At 36.5% G+C, this 20183-nt stretch overlaps 1 protein-coding gene across 1 annotated transcript; it reads right to left on the bottom strand.

Moving 5' to 3' along the window:
* Positions 1-3270: 3270 nt before the first annotated feature.
* Positions 3271-19672, bottom strand: LOC128986555 (venom protease-like). The gene is made up of 10 exons (XM_054406984.1): positions 19584-19672; positions 18379-18430; positions 17275-17293; positions 16721-16993; positions 15341-15457; positions 11576-11723; positions 10315-10487; positions 8704-8823; positions 6490-6641; positions 3271-3445 (listed from the first exon to the last, which is right to left on the bottom strand). The coding sequence occupies exons 1-10, from the start codon at positions 19670-19672 to the stop codon at positions 3290-3292; spliced, it is 1299 nt and encodes a 432-aa protein (XP_054262959.1). The 3' UTR covers positions 3271-3289.
* Between the last annotated feature and the right edge of the window lie 511 nt (positions 19673-20183).

Genomic DNA, 20183 nt, shown 5'->3' with positions numbered 1-20183 from the left:
AACTAAAACTTTGATAGCAATCATCAAAGTTTGTTGTTCTTAATGAACAAACTTTAAGCAAGTCTGTCAAATGATGAGAAAGACATGTTGTGATTATTCTAAACTGAAATGTGTGGTGTAAGTTTTTAATTGTGAATATTTAACTTAAACTTTGAAGTTTACTATTGACTCATAATTCTTATTCTCAGTTTTAGTCATTCAAGGCCGACTATTTTAAAATGTGATTATGTAAGAGCAGGTATTTAGAACACGTGGAAAATCCACTTGTCCCTCACCCACTTGCATCCCCATATTAACTTCTTGTTGTGTATACAACCCATATATTTTGGTCTTAAATTAACTGATGGCGTTACATATTTATTTATCAATAGCCCCAGGTAAGCCCATGTAAGCCAATGCCAATGCATGTCAATACGTCGTGTAGTAAAAAAAGAATACACTGATTAAAATAGTAAAAATATATTTATTTATGATCTAAATCAGTGATGAAATTTGCAGTTAAATGCATTAATTGGTGATTTATATTCCAACACAACACAACAAATCAAATCAATCCAACTATAAATATCCTTCATAAAGTATCTTTCCTGAAAGTTTGATACTCAATTTAAACTGAAGTATTCAGATGGCTCAGCTTTCCATGTTTACTCAGTCAGTTTTGTAACTGTGGAGTACCAATGGCTTACGGCACTTCCAAAAGTCCACTTGTAGTCTATTGTTTCAAACTACAGTTTGCCACAAAGTTATAACTTATTTCAGCCTTTGGCGCTTCTGTAACGTTATTGAGTGCTAGTTTTGTTTGTTATAACTTGGGAACATGTCTGAAGAAAAATGTACGAATCTTTACCCAACAGACTCCATGATCCCTCTTTAGTTGGCACTTTGAATTTTCTTTGTGGTTTTGCGATAGGATAGTGCTAAGAGGATGGATATAATACGGAATTTGTTACATTTTTAATTAATTTTATTACTAATAGAGAATATAATAATGCAAATAATTAAATGTACATAACTAAATTTAAAAGTAAAAAAAAAAAACCAATATATAATAAATTATTTTAATCCACAAGCGCTTTCAGAAACTATGTTTCCAACGTCAGGCTGTGTTCAAACTGATACAAAAAGTAAATATTTACAATAATAAATTAATTTTAAGTAAAGTTAAAACAGATGATGAAGAGGATATTGGAAAAATATATGAAAAAATAATCTTTTGAAACTCAGTGTCATTAACTCAGAATTACTTAAAATAATTACATCAAGAACAACACTGTGATATATCAAAATTTCAAAATATTATCTTACTAATATTATAAATGTGAAAGTTTGTGTGTTTGTTTGTTTGTTTGTGTGTTTGAAGTTCAATCACGCATAAACCACTGGACGGATTGGGCTGAAATTTGGCATGATGATAGCTTACATTCCCGATTAACATATAGGCATATTCTTATCTCTAAAGTCCTTTCGGGCTCCGCCCCAGTGGCTCTGTAATTCCCCATGTTAACCTTATGAGTATTCATATTTAAAGGGAATTAAAAGAATTCAGTCAGCTGTTTCAACTAAATAAGTTGGTTCTATGATATGGAAAAGCATTACAAAGTTATAAGATTTACCAACAGGGTGCAGCACTATAATTTTTTTTTTATGAAAACAGCTAATTTGAACTAAGCGGCAACAAAAAACTGTGATTCGCAATGAGAACTGACAAAGTAGGATTGTTTACAGTTATGTTTATATTTTTCATTTCATGAATAATTTATGATATTTTGCGAATTGTTAATAATTTATTTTTCTCTATTGTTTAGGTGAAGTGGTAGAACATTATGGCTATGGTAGATGTGTAATACTATAGAATACTGTAAATTTAAAAAAAGCAAATTTTGTCAAACTGTGTCCTCTCTTATTGCAAACGCAAAGCTTGAGTATAACTGCAATAAGCATTTTATACTTATATTCCAACCCCGTACGAAGGACGGGTACTCTGCTAGTTTATTCATATATTTTTCCAATATCCTCTTCATCATCTGTTTTAACTTTACTTAATTAATTTATTATTGTAAATATTTACTTTTTGTATCAGTTGAAACACATTCAAAATGCCAACTTAAGAGCTCTAACACAAACACTCCAAAGTCTACTATTGAAAATATATTATTGTGAAACCTAATGGAGGAATTGCTTTGAATAAAAAATACTGTATTTGAAATTTACAATAATTATCCGTAACTTGATAAGGATCGATTTGTGTGTTGAAGTAGACATCGTGTCCATGGGCTGATTTACGCCATGGACGGGTTTATACTACAGTACAGTATTTCACATAGTGATGGGTTACTATACCAACTACTAACAACACTATTTTTTGTTACAATTTTTTGTAACAAAAAATCAATATTTTACTATACGTTTTTCGTTTGGATTGGCTTGGTTGAGTTTATTTTGGTCTGTAATGGATGAAACATAATTAAATTAGCATAATCTATTCTTGACTTAATTAGGCCGAAATTGTTTTTTTTATAAAACATTCCAAACAAATTACTCTAACTTAAAATAGTTTGTATAGTCAACGCTTTGACATACACACAGACAAATAACAATATTTACAATTATACTCGAGAATAAACTGTATCCGAGGATTTCATGTGTGGACAAGAATAAACCCTCAAATGTTGCGGACTCGATGAAGCCATTTGTTCGCAAACACAAATTAATTGTGTCTCAACAATTTTTACTGACATTGGTGAATCTGGACAATAAATGGATTATTAGTTCCCCCCTGCCAACAGAACTAACCTTGTGTTTTAACGTGGAAAGATTAATTTAGTTTCAGTTATATGCGTTTGTATACCTACAAGACGGAATTAACAGAGCAAAGATAACCTATAATAAAGAATAAGATGTGAACAAACACAAGGAATAAAAATACTGAAAACTTGACAACAAGTGTTTTATGATTCAAACGGGTGAGTAAAGTACTGATTCCTCTTAAGAAACAAATGCGTATAAGTATTGCAGATGAAGTGATGACGAAATTAATTGCTGCATTTAAACTTAAAAAGTATTGACAGAAGCCTAAGTATTGATATTTAATTAGTGCTTTCCCGACAATACGCCATTTTGGTCTCCTTAGGTAATGTTTAACTTTCTGTAGCCTCCAAGAATTTGGAAAACTTGTAACTTGTATAACTTGTATTTGTAACTTGTGTAACTTGTATATAACTTGAAATTGTAACTTGTTTTTGTATGCCAGCACCAACAAGGATAAAATAACACAATAAATTCAATATTTTTAAAATTTTAAATTAGAAATAATCCAGTCCATGTATATTGACAGTCTTGTAAACAACCGTGGGAATACTTCATTATAACACCCGTGCGTAGCTACCACTCCTATCAAGACATAGGTGTCCTTAATCTTGAGCATCAGAGGGCTGCCAGCATCACCCTGCAAACCAAAATATTAATAACAATCAAAGATTCTTTCTTTGAAAAGGTAAAATGCAGATGGCTGCTGTATAACACTGCAACAAATGTTAGGTAAAAGATTAGAATATTTATTCTGAGAACGGTAATTAGAACTCAGAACTGTAATTAACTTATAAATTACATAATCACCTGCAGAGTAAACAACTAATAAAAGTTACTATGTTAAGGTTAGTTATACCAGACTGATTTCCGCGGGTTTAAAATACTTCAAATTGGGAAAACTATCTATAAGTCTCTTTTAATCTTTTTGCAAAGATATGCTTTTTTCCATCTAAAAATTCAACAGTAGATACTTTTAGCGAATTTCCCATATAGGGAATAAGCTATTACCGTAGTACTCATGGTAAGACCTGGACGCGGGACCGATTTTTTTTTCGTTTTGAGGTCCCTAGAGGCCAAAAACACCATCCGTTCAAATTCATATATATATTTTTATATATTTATATATATACTAGCTGACCCGGCGAACTTCGTATCGCCTAAGTTATAGGTTTCCCCTAAGACAGACCGATGGAAAGAAAGTACCGTTACGTTTAATTTTCAAGATGATCTCGTTCGCATCGCTCAATCACGTCCTGGTTGAAGTTCGTTTGCTACGCTCACTCACCTTTGGGTTGGAGCTCGTTCGCTACGCTCACTCACCTTTAGGTTGGAGCTCGTTCGCTGCGCTCACTTGCCTTCAGGTTAGCTCGTTCGCTACGCTAACTCGCCTCCAGGTTGCAGTTCGTTCGCTACGCTCACTCACCTTTTGGTTGCAAATTAGCTGTTGTCATAAATGTAAAAGAAATAATAGTGCTGCACCCTGTTGGTAATCCTTGTAACTTTAATGCTATTGAACATCATAGAACAGAACCAACTTGTTTAATTGAAACAGCTGTTAAGATTCATTAATTCCATTTCTCATAAGGTTAACATGGGAAACTCCAGAGCCACTGGGGCGGAGCCCTTTTAAGAATTTCGAAACGGGAAATAGTTTACGACCGATACGCATACCTACAGAATTTACACACCAAATTTCATAACGATCGGTGAAGTCGTTCCGGAGGAGTTTGCAGACAAACACTGTGACACGAGAATTTTATATATTAGATATATATATGTCCGTCAGCACGATAACTCGAGCAAAAATGATCCGATTTTGATGAAATTTGGTACAAACGTGTAAACCTACGTTTATTCGAACGAGTTCGCGATCCAGCATGATCGGACCATGGGAACGGGTGTTTACGGGGGGTTTTATGGGGTAAAAATAGGTTTTTCCCATTTTTGACCCAAAAAACTGAAAATTTTGCAATTTTATTCCAAACCATTTTGTAGAGCTTAAAAAAACACAAATAATTTAGTATATTAAAGCGTTATTATGCGCCTAACGGTTACGGAGAAAATTACAAAAAATTGTAAATTTAAAATTCCCATGTTATTCTTATGGAGAATAAGTAAACTGTTGTAGTTTGCTTGTTTATGAACATATTTTGATCACATTTGGAAAATGTTTTTATTTCTGACTAACTATTAACATTTTACAAAAAAAAAACAATTTTACCCTCCCTGATGCAAAAAAACTTAAGTACTTGTTAAACTAATTCTATTTAAATCCGGAATAAATGTTATATTTTTAGGTAGACATTTCAGTGTAAATCCAATCGGTCAAATGGAAATTCGCTTAGTCTGCAGGTTTGCTGCGGCGGGGGTATTTTGTAATATTTCAGCTTTTTACGATAGTCTTAAAATTACAGTCGTTAGATAGGGATAGGTTAGATAAGTTTTAAATGTTGAATAACAGTTTTCTTAAAATGTCTTTAATAAAATCTGCCTTTTTTTCTTAATAAAAAAATGGCCGCATTTTGAAATATCAAACTGAACCAAGTTTATGTTTTTTTTTTTACATAGGTATCTTCTACCTTAGCATACATACCAAGATACATAAAGATCGCTTTTAAAAATCTAAAGATTAGAAACCGTATGTAAAAAATACAACGTCAACTAGGTGATGTTGGAGAAATGTTTTTTTTATTTCCTCTCTATTTTGATTTATTTCCATAGAACCATGTCCCTGAGTTTGACTGTTCACTTACGGGACACCCTGGGCATGCACAAATTTATGTGATTGATACGTTCGAGGCAATGGACCCTCGCGTGTCAATAAATTTCAATGTTGACAGTAACCTCGTGACGAGATTACACAAGATCCTGCCAGAAGGTTAGGAGTTACCACATAAGTACAGAATGATGGCCGACATGGTAATCAAAGGAATCGAAATTACACAGCATGAGAGTTCCAGATACATCCCCATTGAAGTAAGAATGTTACTGCTTTCTGGACAAAACATACAACACAAACATACACAATAGTCCGCCTCTCGCTGATAACATTTGTTTATTGTTAACTACCAAAGATGGCGATTCATTGATACGATCCAAATACAATCCAAATCAATTAGGAAAAAAGGATATGGAACCAGTATCAGTAATATTAGCTCCCTCCATCAGATGACAGACCCAATTTTATGTTCACTCCTTTTCCAGTTTGGCAAAAGATCATGAACAAGAAACAAACGTAAGGTTCTGCAACACCCTTTTGAGCGATCTATTGCTGGGTAAAAGGATCAGAAATATGTTTTCAACGTATTCATCAACCACGTTTTAGCGAATTTCCCATGTAGGGAAAACAAGCATATAGGGGAAATAAATGTAGTTGTCAATTTAAAAGCAACCTTTCACCAAATCATGTAGTCTGTCGTGATCAAAGGATGTTAAGATGAAATCGTTAACACGCCAAGTGAATTCCGGACACTTGTCATGCATTGACCACCCTAGGTAGCTACGGGAGCATTTGGTGGACCTTCGATTACTTTTCTGGTCAATAACAAGTCACAATTATCTTTCCCTGTGTAGGAATTCTTTGTTATTGGGTTAGGTAGCTAAATTGGTAACCAAATCTTATGTTTCATGATTTTTTAAAGCTTCTGATATATTTCACCTATGTAAAACATTATTTTATACCTGACAGCTTTTGTTGACTGGAACAGAAGCACAGATTAAATCCCATCCAACAATGATGAATTCGTCTGACTGATAGTTTCTGTAGTTGTAGTTACATTCTGCGTGGTTGACAACAGTGGCTTGTAGTTCATGCAGGATCAGCTGATGATGGCCTGCCAACAGACAAGTTTTGACTGTGAAACTAGCAAAATCTTGGTATGCAACCGAAATATGTACTGTGAAAAAATGCTTAAGATGATCTCATGAAATGGCCAAAGCATTTATGGTAATACAATGTTGCCTTTCACAATTTCATGCACAATAGGATAATCTCCCATTTGGATTTGAACTATGGACGGTTCAACCAGTGACCACTGGGATGGACTCACACACTCACATGTGCACATGTCGCTTTGTCCCATAAACCAAATCAATCAAGTTACACCCAAACCGTTTGTCTAGTAGTGTTCTGTATGTAAGAAGGTTTAGAAACGTATAATTTTATGTGGGAAACGAGTACCTTTGTATAGTACGACTACATTACTATACAAAATAATAAAGGAAAAAAAATATCTTCAATGTATACAATCTAGTACTAGACAAATGGATTAGGTGTAACTTGATTGTTTGTGTGAGTGTGTGAGTCATTCCCAAGTGGAGACGGGTTGAACTATCTAAAGTCTGAATTCGGATGAGAGGGAATCAACTGTATATGAAATTATGTAGAATTAAGTTACACTAATTAATGTTTTACTAAGTGTATGGTTTATACTTTTATTGCTAATCATGATTAGATTTTTTAGTTGATGATGATGATGGCTGTCCAGATGAGAGAATGTCTACAATACTATATTATTGATTCATCTTAACACAGCCCAATTTCCAAACTAATTATTGAAACTATTTCTGCTGGTAATTGCTAACTAAGAGCTCCCAGTGTACTGTGGCAATGTACTATATTTTATACAAGCCGCTATACCCGTGCCTTGTAACGGGGTAAGTATTACAAAAGAGATAATGTTGGTTCTTTGAAAATGCTTTAAAAATTGATTCACATCAGTAACGTATGGTTTTTTTTGCCCCTGGGGACCTTAAAAGTCAAAATTAAATCGGTCCAGGGTCTATGTCTTACCATGAGACCTACGGTAATAGCTTATTCTCTATATAGAAATTCCCTAAAACGCCCCTCTTATTGACGATGCTTCTTAGGAAAAGATTGATGTTTGATAGTAACAAGACTAAGGTTTAGATGCACCTACAAATGTTAAAATGGAAATACCTAAAAGGCATAAATATACACAAAATAAAATTGATTAGGTAGTTACCCCCGCCTTACAATTGACATTTAATTCGGCCTACTATTTCCTAGGGAACAGTCGCTTACGTTGAGTTAAACGGAAAAATAAGTGTACTGTAAAAAAGAACGGGAGAACTCTTTGTGAGTATCACCCAAATACAGTAGTATGTTTCATTTTATTAATTTGTCCCTTATCCATACCACATTTTTTTACTGAAATAATTTCAATCTGTATCTTCATCAGATGTGGGAAATCATAGTAAAAGTAGGCACAGTTGAATACTGTGTAATTCCTGACTTATTGTGAGCTTTAACAACTACTGTTATGACCTATCGACTATATCAGTAACAAAAATAAGGTGGAAAAGAGAATTTTACACACTAGCGCATTCTGTGCCTGGCTCAGACAACTATGTTCTTTCTTATTGAAAATTGGCGACCATATTATCATTGTCTACTTCAGTATCCAGTAGTCAATGGTAACATAGCCTAAGACAAAAATAATTAAATATAGACTGTCAGCTGTACTGCGGATTACTCTTATTGCCTATGATGTAAGTAAACGTCAAAGGTTAATTGATTGGTGAATTAAAATAGACTGTCAGCTGTGCTGCGGATTACCCTTTTTGTCTATGATGTAAGTAAACGTCAAAGGTTAATTGATTGATGAATTAAAATACTGAATTTGATAATTTGTTTACAGTTATTTCAGATGGGAATATTAACTAATTAATAAGTGCTGTACACTGGACATAAAGAATCCTAGCACACTCTGTTTTACCTCAAATTGAGCCATGTATTTCGTTGGTTGGTAAAATATACAATTTGATTATTTACTAAACCAGAAACTACTAAAATATATGAATGACTATCTAATTTTAATGTTACCATAGACTAAGCAACACAAGGGAGTATGTTTTATCTATGATGTTACCCACGTTTACGACTCAGCTCGCGGTCATTGTCCGTCTGTCCCCAGCTGGCGAAGTAAGCGGTGGCATCATCAAACGACTTCCTTGTAAAATCTGGAGTTGGAAGACATATTGGTCTTATATATTCTGAAAATTCATAGTGACTTTAGCAGAGAACCACCGTTTGGAAGTATATAACAGTTTTCATATTATAAGAAAAGAATTCTGACGGATGCAAACTTCAATTAAAAGAGGGTGAGCTAACAGATAACACTTCCTTTGTTCACAAGTCTGGTATTACTTTTGATTATTTTGTGAATTTACTTTTTTCAATCACAGTTTTAGGTTTTAGAAATCCCTCCCACTGAGGCCCCTTAATACTCTGCGGCACACCGCACGCCGCTGCGGCCTTCGGCCCTGTCACGGCCGATATATATGGGAACATTTATACAACCATTAAGAGCAATGCCATAGCTGACCGTGCCATTTGGGGAAAAAAGGAAGACTGCTACAAACTCAATAATTTAGCGTGATCGTGGACAATTTTCCTAGCATTGGCTATTTAAAGAATAGGTATTTAAACAGCAATACGATAGTTAACGAAAGCGACGTTGTGCAAAACAGTTATCCTACCGTGTTTCGTAACAGCCTCTCTGTTAGTGGTCTACCACCTCATTATTACTCAAGCTCAAGAAAACACCATTTTAATGTTGATCAGGAATCTAGATACCTCGTCCGGCTTGATTAAAGAAACGCTTATGCGCCTTGAAAGAATCTATCACAACACTATTGAGTGTGAGGCGTTAATGGGCTCATTGCAAGTAAATACTGATTCCTAGAATCAAACTGCGACATCTTGGAATAACTCATTTCCCAGTTATTTCCTTGTTTGCCATAAACATCAGTCAATTTCAGGGACAGTCTTTATATTTCGTTGGAGTAGTGCTAAAACACGCTTTGGTTTGGTCATAGAATACACACGTGGTTGACCCCCGGCACACGTACATGTCGATACACACGTGGTGCACTCATGATACCATTAATTTTAAAAACTGTACACTCAATTGGGCCTTTCACCATTACCACCTTTACCAACGAATCAGAATACCCCTAAAACGCCAAATAAAAAATATCAATTAAAGTCCTTGTTCTCCTGTGTATAGATTGCTTCGCTAGTAAGCCTTTAAGTCAACAACTTCAAAGTTCTCAAAACCCCAACTCATAGCTTCAAAGACCTTAAAGTTTCCCAGCTTTTACTATTTTCAAAATGATTGGGGTGGCGGCTCCCTCTTTGGGCGACGCCCCCGTAGGTGTGGGGTGGGGAAGGAACTGCATGGATTGATTTTTGTATTGGTGTTTTGGTAGTAATTAATTCCTTTAGGTTTGCATTTGATTGCTTTAACAAACCAACGCATCTAGTGCATCAAGTGTGTAGTCAATGTTTTCATGCACTAATAAAGTTGCCTAGTGCAAAAAGGCCAACCAAGTCCATTTATTTAAACAAGTAATTTCTGTCCCCAACTGGCAAAAGTGCAAGTCAATCTGAACACAGTAGTGATTCTAAACTTAATGAATTGTAAAGATATTTTTTTATTTCTATGAAGGAGCGTAGAGCACATAAATAATAACAAAGATAACCTGAAACTGATATGCTTGAATTCATCTTGATAATTGCAAGATTATGAGAGAATTTTTGTTCTTTCTTGAATCCAGGATGAATAGCAATTGTATTTTTTTGTATAACGATATCAATTGCTCCTTTATCATCGGATTTATTGTCTAGATCAATATCATTGAATCTGGCAAAAAACCTAAAATCAAAACAGGTTATGAAATACCATCAATAAGATAGTGAATCATAATTTATGTAAAACAATAATAATTGATCATTCATAATCTCGTTGTTACTTTTTACCAAGAGAAAATTATGGTCAATGATCATCATTGAATGTATGTCAGATTGTAAGGTCAGGCAAAATAATTTTTGTATAATTGTAACAATTTAAATATGATTTTCATAATATACCAAAAAAGTTTTTAAAATCAAATATAAGAGTAGCATATTCTTTCGAATTATCCAAAAAAATTATAATTAATTTAAAATAATTAGTTTTATATCAACAATTTCACTAATACAAGTACAACAAACACAAACAGGAATTTTCTGTTATAAAAATTCAATCCAAAAACTACCCAAGACAACAACCATTCAGCCAGTATCAAAAAACCAAATAACTAATCTCTATCTAAGTTACTGCTGACTTTTGGGACTTATGCCGTAAAGGTATTACAGTATTTCACAGTATAGTCTGCACTGTCAGGCGAATAAAAATCATACTACACTTCTTCTCCAAACAGTGTGAACAACTTTGATCAGTAATAAATAATTTAAAAAACTAACATTGATTTTTTATACTAGTCTTTCCATCTTATGGCAGCTGTAAATATATATATATATGTGTGTGTGTTTATTTTTTTTAGAAAGCCCATAGCTAAATGAGCCAATCAGTGTGCTAGAGTCTGATATTATATTTCCTCCTCTATTTTTGTTACTGTAATAGTTGAAGTAATATTAAAGATGCTATATTTTACAAACATGCCCTTTTTCGTTTGGCTTTGTTAATAAAGTTAGCGCCTTCGACAAATCAGTGATTTATATTAGCGTATATGTTGGTGGCTCATGTACTAGAAAATTTAAAATGCGTAATGCACCCTACTCTTTAATCAAATTATAAGATTAATGTAGGATGTGCAGTATTATGTCTATTCCAGCTATTAAATAAGTGTTGATTAAATATCAGTAGTTTCCCTTTCTGAATCTACTATTTAGAGAAAGATAACTTATTTTTTTGGAAGATATTTTCTTATAATTTTCTAAACGTGGTGTCGTGTCACTTACAAGTTCCTCCTGCGATAGTCAGCCACACAGTGAGCTGCAGTGAGTATATGACGGGTCGTTACTAGAGTCCCGGCACAGAACCAGTGGAACTCACCATGCTGGGTGTTGTTCTTACGCATGCCTAGTATAACCATCCACGGCCAAGCCCCTGGAACAAACATCAGCTTTCACAGATTTTACTATCCTTACCGTATGCATCAGCTGAAGGTATTTATAATGACAAAATCAATAAATTATCTTCGTCATCGCCTTCAAAAAGGTGTAACAAATTAAAAGTAATACCATCGCCGCCAGCAAACCTGCTCAGACTAAGCGAATTTCCATTCACCTGGATTTCTACTAAAATATTCCCTAAAAATATATTTATTTCCTATTTAATTAACATTAATATTAGTGAGTACTTAGGTTTGCTGCTACAGGGAAGATATTGAGATGTGTTTTTTTATTGCAATGTCGATAGCTTAGTATTAAATAAACAAAATTTCAAATTTGGTTTAAATATTTTACCTCTAAGCTGCTGAAAGAGACATTGAACCAAACAGCGTATTACAAAATTCATACTTTTTTAAGGTCATAGGACAACCTTTCCCAGGGTCTCCTGACCAAAGGTTGGTCGTAAAATATTTTTGCAGGGGCGGCCAACCATGGGGATCAGTCCTTGAACAGGTTGGCCGCCCTAGCCAAAATATTTTACGACCGACCCTAGGCTAGTAGAACATGGGGCAGGGGTTTAAAAACAGGTAGTCGTGCGATATCAGTACTAAACTGAAACTTGCATAGCGTTGTTGTTTCTAAGTTGCAACATAAGTTTCAAATAAAAGTAACAACACTTTAAAGGAATATCTTTGTGTTTCCGGATCAAATATGGAGAACACAATGTTTTGAGGGACTATACAATTGACAACTTGCTCTTTGCGCTTCTTAAAACAATCGAGTCATTGTAGACAGGTAAATTTAGCCAAAAAAAAAACTCCAAGACAGAAAAAATAATAACCGGTTGTGCTTTAAAGATTTTTGGTAACAACAGGTGTAGTTAGTTAGTTATGTTATGTTATGTTACTTTGTCAGAAGAGCCGAAACTCCCCGACACACCCGGTACCTATTACTCAACTCGGGACCTCTGATGCCAATTGGAACTTGCGCACCAACCTTTACGACACCATAGGAGGATGACTTAAGGTCATCACGCTCACCGGCTGCCAAACGGCTAATAACCCATCGGAGAGAGGGTTGCCCCTCAATCCTAACCAGGGATACCGGCTACTTTATTCCCACCCCCACCCCAATTAAGTTCTAACAAGGCCGAAGCCCTTTGGACTAAAAGGAGTGCCCTGGACGTGCAATAGTGCAAGCAACACTCGGGACCTATCTAATCCCTGACATGCAGAACCCGCCATCATAGCCAGAAGGAAGGGGAACCTCCCATTTACACCACTACCCGATCGAGGCCTTACCCAGTTGCTGGGAAACCAGAGATAACCAGAGCGATAGATCCCTGGATACCCCAAGCGGGCTCGGACCCAGCACCTGATCTACTTCGTTTGCCCGTCAGACCCAACATCATTGCCAGGCCATCAAGGTTTCCCAAAAGGAGGCAGGTATAGAAGTGGGACCCACCCGGATGAACCTATCCACCAAAGGTGGCGACACCCTTAACTCAATTGAGGTTCCAGGGAGAACCCCCCACACTCCAGATAACCATACCTTCCGTGCTCAGAGACAGGGATTGGCTGGAGAAGTGCCTACAACCAATACCCTCACACTGCGGAAAGTTACGTCCCCTAGAGTGTCCCCGTGAGCTACGGGTACTCGCCCGATTTCACCTCCAGGAAAGGCTACTTCCAAAGTCGAAGATTTGCCACACTGAATGCTGGTCGCACACAACAAGCGGGCCGAAACCCAGAGAACCACAGACACAGGTAGGTGGGAGATTGATGGCGCACTTCCATCTCTCCGAGAGCTAAACACCCCGCCATCCTGGGTGAAGGAATGTCACTGGGATCTGCCCAGTCGTCCATGACTGTGGCCTACTTAAAAATGCCGATTCCAACACCGAGCAGTTGCCTCCCCTTTGGGGGCTAGCTTTTCACTCCCAGGACGAGGCTACTTCCAGAGTCGAGGATATGCCTCACATAATGTCAGTCGAACACAACAGGCAGGGCAAGCCCAAGAACCACAGTTCCAGGTAGGTGGGGAGAGGCGGAATTAACGGCATCACTGAGAGCTAAACACCCCACCACCCTGAATGGAGGGAATGTCACTGCCAGTGACATTCCCTCCATTCAGGGTGAACCTTTTTCACCTTTTTCAGGGTTCTCACTGGGGACTCTCCCCTTTTTAATTTTCAAGGGGGCTGGCCTTCCCAGTCGGCCATAACTATGGTTTACCTAAAGTGCCGGTTCTGACACCGGGCAATTGCCTCCCCACTGGAGAGCTGGGGTCCGCGTGGTCGCCAGGCCACGTACCCACGCAAGCGTGGGCCCCCTGCGGGGTGTAGTTAGTTAGTGCCAGAAAGTCTACCAAAATCGGACAACCGGAATGATGACTGCAATTTCGTCGATTTTATAGTTCAGGATTGACTGATTTCCGTGAAAATTTCTAAAAATATCTAAAACTATATTTCTAACCTTGAATATTAAAACCAGGCAGACAACGTAACCCTAAGATGGGTTTTTGTGGTGTTAGTGCCAAAAAATAAGGTTTTTTCCCTCAAATATAATTTGTTTAAATATTTTGTTCAAAGTTGATTATAATTTCAAACTTATTTTTTCACCATTATATCCAGCACAAAAAACAGACAATTTAGTAATTTTATTGAGTCTTTGTTCTGCGTCAATGTGCTACCGAGATATTGACAGTAATAACTAGAGTATGTTTTGCTGAAATAAACTCAATGTTAATCTTATGGAGAATAAGTATGAATATAAATATTAATTTTCAACATATGGATAATAAAGACATTGTGCCCTGCTTCATATTTTCTGTTTTAATATTTTTTTACTCAACACTCCTATTTTGGCAGTTACCATGGCAGCAAATCTTCTTATTCGGTTTCAATGTTAAAGAGAATAAAAGCAAAAATCAATTTCTTATAGTAATTACTTATTTCAATTTTTTATCAATTGACAATTGTGTATTTTGATTTATTTTGCCAAAATATTTTTTGTATTAAAACACGCCCCTTTAGAGTTGTTATTGCAGCAAAACTGCTTACTTGGTCCCCATGTGATTCTTATGGAGGACAACTTTTCTCGCTTACCTACTGACACATTTAAAGAACATTTATTTTGCGTATTAATTTTACTGTAGACCGTTATTAAAGGAGCATACTTTTATGATACTGCCACCCTCTAAGCAGCAATCCTACGGTTGTAATATGATCTTCCAGTGCATCGGAGTACAAAGACTAGAAATATAATATATGGCATCCTCTGTCAACTATCGTCAAACTCGATAATAATCCTCGCAGCACGGGCGGCCAACCTGTCCCACCCCGACCCCGCATTAGTGCTGGGAAATGTTGTCTATCCCTGCAAAACAGGCCAGAATTTCGCAAGTCAATTTGAACCCTGGAAAAGGATGTCCGTTTCCCCTTTTTTTAGATAAATGTTAATGGCTTTACCCTTGGTTTGTTGGGATAACTTAGATTATGGAACTTAGATGTATAAATGACTATGTACCAGCTTGGGAATTACTTATGTAATTGTTATGTGTCAGGCTTTAAGTACAGCAATGCTTTGTATATTGTATATTGTCTATATATACCTTTTCTTGACACGGTCCCATCAACTTTCCTCTTTATTCTTGAATGTTGAGCTGTTTTACCACAGTAGCTGCTTGAAGATTGAAAATGAGGCAGGTTTAGAGATTTGTAGTGAGTTTCTAAAAGGAAAAAAAATTATTATCAGAGATTGATGTTAACAACCTGTTGTAATGCTCAAACAAATCTTCAAATCTTAATAAACAATACCCTTGGAAATGTGCACCTCTTATCAGCAGGCTTATTTTAAATATAAGAATATGAGGATTAAAAAGTGATTTGACTATTGGAAGAAATGGTATTAACCCTTTACATGCTTGTGGTGCTCATCCACACCAACACTCTTACATTACACATTACACTAAGTCGACCAGTTGGTGTGAACAGAGTTAAGGGATAATTAAGAAGATGGAGAGGTGACCTGACTTGGAGTTGGAGGATTTGGGAAGAAAATCGTGAGGAGAATTCCGCGGACTGCAAGGAAATATGGAGCGTGTGTGTGTGCGTGAGCTTCAAAGGACCATTTTAACATCATGTAAAAAAAAATAACTAAATTTGTAAAGATGTAAAAAATCAAGACACATATTTTGTAAATAACCCAATCTTTATTTTTTCTAGTTTTTTCTATGTAAATTAACCTTGTACATTTTCTTAACTATTGATGTTAAAATGTTTTTCAAAGTTCTTATTTTGTGTTCCCCCCCCCCCCCGTTGTACCAACTTGTTGATTTCTAAATTTTATTTTGTTTCGTTACACGTTTTATTGCACTTCAAACAATTTTTCCACCCCCCCCCCCCCTAAACTGGTGGCTGTCGACCCCCAACCTCCCTTGCTACATTTTGATACCATCTACCTAGCTGGAGCTTTATCTGCTTTGAAACTCACAAAGTAATCCAACCATACATTCCATTCCCATTCTTACCATTATAAATGGGACTCCAGTACACATTCTTTTGTTTACACATTGTGTTACCTCCTTTAATTATGATTGTAAATAAATCGCAAAGACTTATTTTTGGACAATTATTATAGATTTTAATACTTTAATACTTTACTTTGAAACGGTGAACTTACGAATGAAGGTATTTTAAGCCAAGTATGAATTGAGATTTTACAACCTTACAAAGCTCACAACTGTATATTTAACATCTCAAGGGGGGGGGGGGCAATTGCTACCCTGGTTCTCCAGTAGCCCTCTAGAGTTTCACCATCCTAACAAAGGCACATGTAGTGTATAGCTTTAGAAATTCATGATTGTTTTTATTTGTTTGAACTGGCAATATTTGTTTTTGGATTTTTACAACCAATGTAATCAGTCTCCGAGTTTCAAAGGGTTATGGTTCGTACCACTTAAAACCTATGTGTCGATAACGATCATACAAACCTACACAGGAAGGCAACGTAGGTAACCACTGTCCACTTCTGCAGACTGAGGCCGTTTTCTCTAGGGTGATCTCCCCCTGGGCCGTAAGCAAGTTGTAGCCCGGGTCACAGCTGTAGTACAGCGGATAGTTCTCCGGGACCCAGGAACCGGGCACCATCCTGCAGTAGTCGGAGGATTCCCCCACGGGACATCTCCTGGAGCTGGGCATGTATTGACCATGCTTCAGTGGGGAGGGGAGAACACATCCCTTCACCTCAGCACTCAGCACTCCTCCTGAAAAAAGACAAGTACGAGCTACATGGTCAAATAAATCCTTTTAAAATGGAAACGGGATATGTTCAGAGATTTTATGATGAATTTATGAGAATTTATGGGTCTTGAGATTTTTCCTTCTGAGCCCTGGTATATCTTATCCAGTAAAACGACTTTTATAGCCTACTAGTGCTATAACATTATATTACGTTACTGGCCCGGTAAGTGGTGTTTTACCGTAAGATTATGGTAAAACACATAAAACAGCACTAGTCAAGAAGAAAAAAACATCACGTTAATACCACCCCCAGAAAAATACAACTGCGACAAAAAAAAACAGTCACACAACATAACCAACCAAACCAAAATACATCAAAGACCCGAACCAAAACTGAAGTAAACATGAAAGACTAAAAAACGACCTAACAAAACCGACCGGCGTTATTTATTTATTTATTGTGTCTGGTTGTGTTGGTTGTTTTTAACTTTTAGTTTCTCTGCAATCGGTGGGTGGTTTGCAAATGGTTGTAGCTTAGTTGTTTTTGTTATTATGCGTTTGGTTGCTTTCCAAAGCAATCCGATTTTTACCCCACTTTATTTTGGCACGAAATCAATAGTCGACATTTTTTAGCCAAGCCGAAGTAAAAGGTCCCACAGACCCTTGATATTATTATTAAGAATATAAAATGTAATTTTTCGGCTGGCCTCCTAAAGGTATATTTATAGTTCGTCGAAAACAAGTTCATCACGTTGAAGCAATACCACATATATTTCTAATCCCCTAAGCCCCAGCGACCAAAGTATCAGAATAAAGGGGCCTTATAAAGTCCTTAAATAATATAAAACAAGTTACAAGAGAATGTACAACCCATTTTATTCAACCATTCAACCATTTTAACTGAATGAAAAATAAATAAACACAAACATAAACATTAAAAGCCATAACATAAACCATGTGTGTTAACAAATCATATGTTTATGACAACTCCTTTTTAATCCTCCACCTCAAATTTACACGGCTGACCATTTTTATCTGGAAAAGCATTGATTTCATATCTTGAAAACTACATCCTTCAAGTGACGTCCTTAAAAATGTTAACATTCTTCGAATCGCTTGAAACTCCCTCTGTTTCAATCATTTCTTGAGGAATCCCTTGAACCTTTTGGCGATTCTCTGAGCTCGAGCAAGTCCCTTGGCCGATTTTGGAAAACCTTATCTTTCAAATAGCCACATAATGTGGTTAAGAGTCCTTGGAGCCTAGACGTTCTAACTCATAAATCTACAGAGCAAATTTCTAATCTCACAGTATACAAGATATTTAAATTACAATCACTTTGGTATCTGAAAAAATATTTTAAGGTGGTAAATAACTCTTCAGTGGCTGTTTGAAAATAACAACATTTACATTGCTCTTGTGGCGGGAAAATCCAAGATGGCCGTTGGCTTCCATCGACTCCCTTGGAAATACATTCAAAACAACAAACAACATTTATAATCTTACAGTATACTAGATATTTACATTTTAATCACTTTTGTGTTTGAAAAACTATTTTTGTATGATAATTAACTCTTCAGCAGCTGTTAAAAATTATCCAAGATGGCCGCTAGCCTCCAAGGAAACACATTGACCGTAATATAGAAGATCTAGCAAAGTCCTGTCGTCCAAGCTATTTGAAGCAGAATCTTCCTGAAAAGTAGCCGTCCATATTTGGCTGGTTCCATCAGGACCTTGGCAACGAATACACAATGACTTTGAAGGCCCAATTTATGGGCAATACCTTTTTGTTATCGTTGACGCCTATTCAAAGTGGGTAGAAGTCATACCAACCAAAACTACAACATCTAATTGGTGCATTCAACACCTCAGGAAACTCTTCTCTACCTTTGGTTACCCGTTCACGTTAGTCTCTGACAATGGCCCTAACCTCATATCTATCTTCATCCAATTTCTACAATTTTGTGGTGTGACACTCAAATTCTCTGCCCCCTATCACCCTGCAACCAACGGACAAGCAGAGAGGTTTGTTAAGACTGTAAAGAAACAGTCAATAGCAAACAGTCAATGCAGTTCAATAGAAAAACCAATTTTTACCCCATAAAACCCCGTTCCCATGGTCCGATCATGCCAGTTCGCAAACTCATTCAAGTTTATTCCACCTAACACCTTCAAACCAAATTTCATCAAAATCGGACAATAATCACTCGAGTTATCGTGTTCACGGACACACACACACATATGTAAACATTTGAACGAATGGTGTTTTTGGCCTCTGGGGACATCAAAATGAAAAAGTAAATCGGTCCCGGGCCTAGGTCTTACCATGCCACCTACGATAATAGCTACTTCCCTATAGGGAAATTCGCTAAAAAAATAACATAAACCATGTGTGTTAAGAAATCATATGTTGATGACAACTCCTTATTAGCCTCTCTGGCGTGAGCCACTGAAACTGAATTTTCTTTAAATATTTCATGAAGTTTCATATTCTTGTAATCAGATAGATTAAACTGAAACTATAGTTCGGCCGCTTAGAAAGCGACCTACTCCACCATTGGTTTAGCATTAGCGCGCAGGTCGTTTTCTAAGCGGCCGAACTATATAATACTAACTTGAATATTCCGCTGACATCTCTGACTTCTGTGATGTAAACCTGAGTTGCATGTGCAGACTGGGCAGCACAGAAGAACGTATAACCCATCACAACTATTGTAACAGAAAACAATCAAGTTAAACGATTGTCAACTACAGAAGAACGAAAATTTATTAAAATGCTTTTTAGTTTTTACAACCTTTTGATAAAAGTATCAAAAACAAAAACAAAAAATATTTGGTAAGCAATGATAACCAAAGAGAAACTGCATCGAAATAACACACAGTAACACATAGGCCTAGGCTTAACCATCCAAAATTACTCCTGCTACCTTACACCCAACCAGCCTATTGCAGAGTTCCACCAGATGGTTGACTCTCTAGAGGACGAGATCCTAAACGTCAATGGTGGGGTGATTGTATGTGGAGATTTCAACGCTAGGGTGGTGGAATGGGTTTTACCCCCAAACAAACACAAGGGGACGATATGTTTTAGAGATGGCAGCCAGGCTGGGTCTTCACATCCTAAACACGGGCAATGTCTCCACTTTCCGTCTCCCGGGATATGGAGAGACGATCCCTGACATCTCTCTGGCATCTGAAGGCCTAACCAATCGGAA

This window comes from Macrosteles quadrilineatus, unplaced genomic scaffold, assembly GCF_028750875.1.
Source record: "Macrosteles quadrilineatus isolate MER2022 unplaced genomic scaffold, UCM_ALF_1.0 Scaffold_2__2_contigs__length_208266976, whole genome shotgun sequence".
Classification (NCBI taxonomy): domain Eukaryota; kingdom Metazoa; phylum Arthropoda; class Insecta; order Hemiptera; family Cicadellidae; genus Macrosteles; species Macrosteles quadrilineatus.
This window is presented reverse-complemented; position numbering and strand designations above follow the sequence as displayed.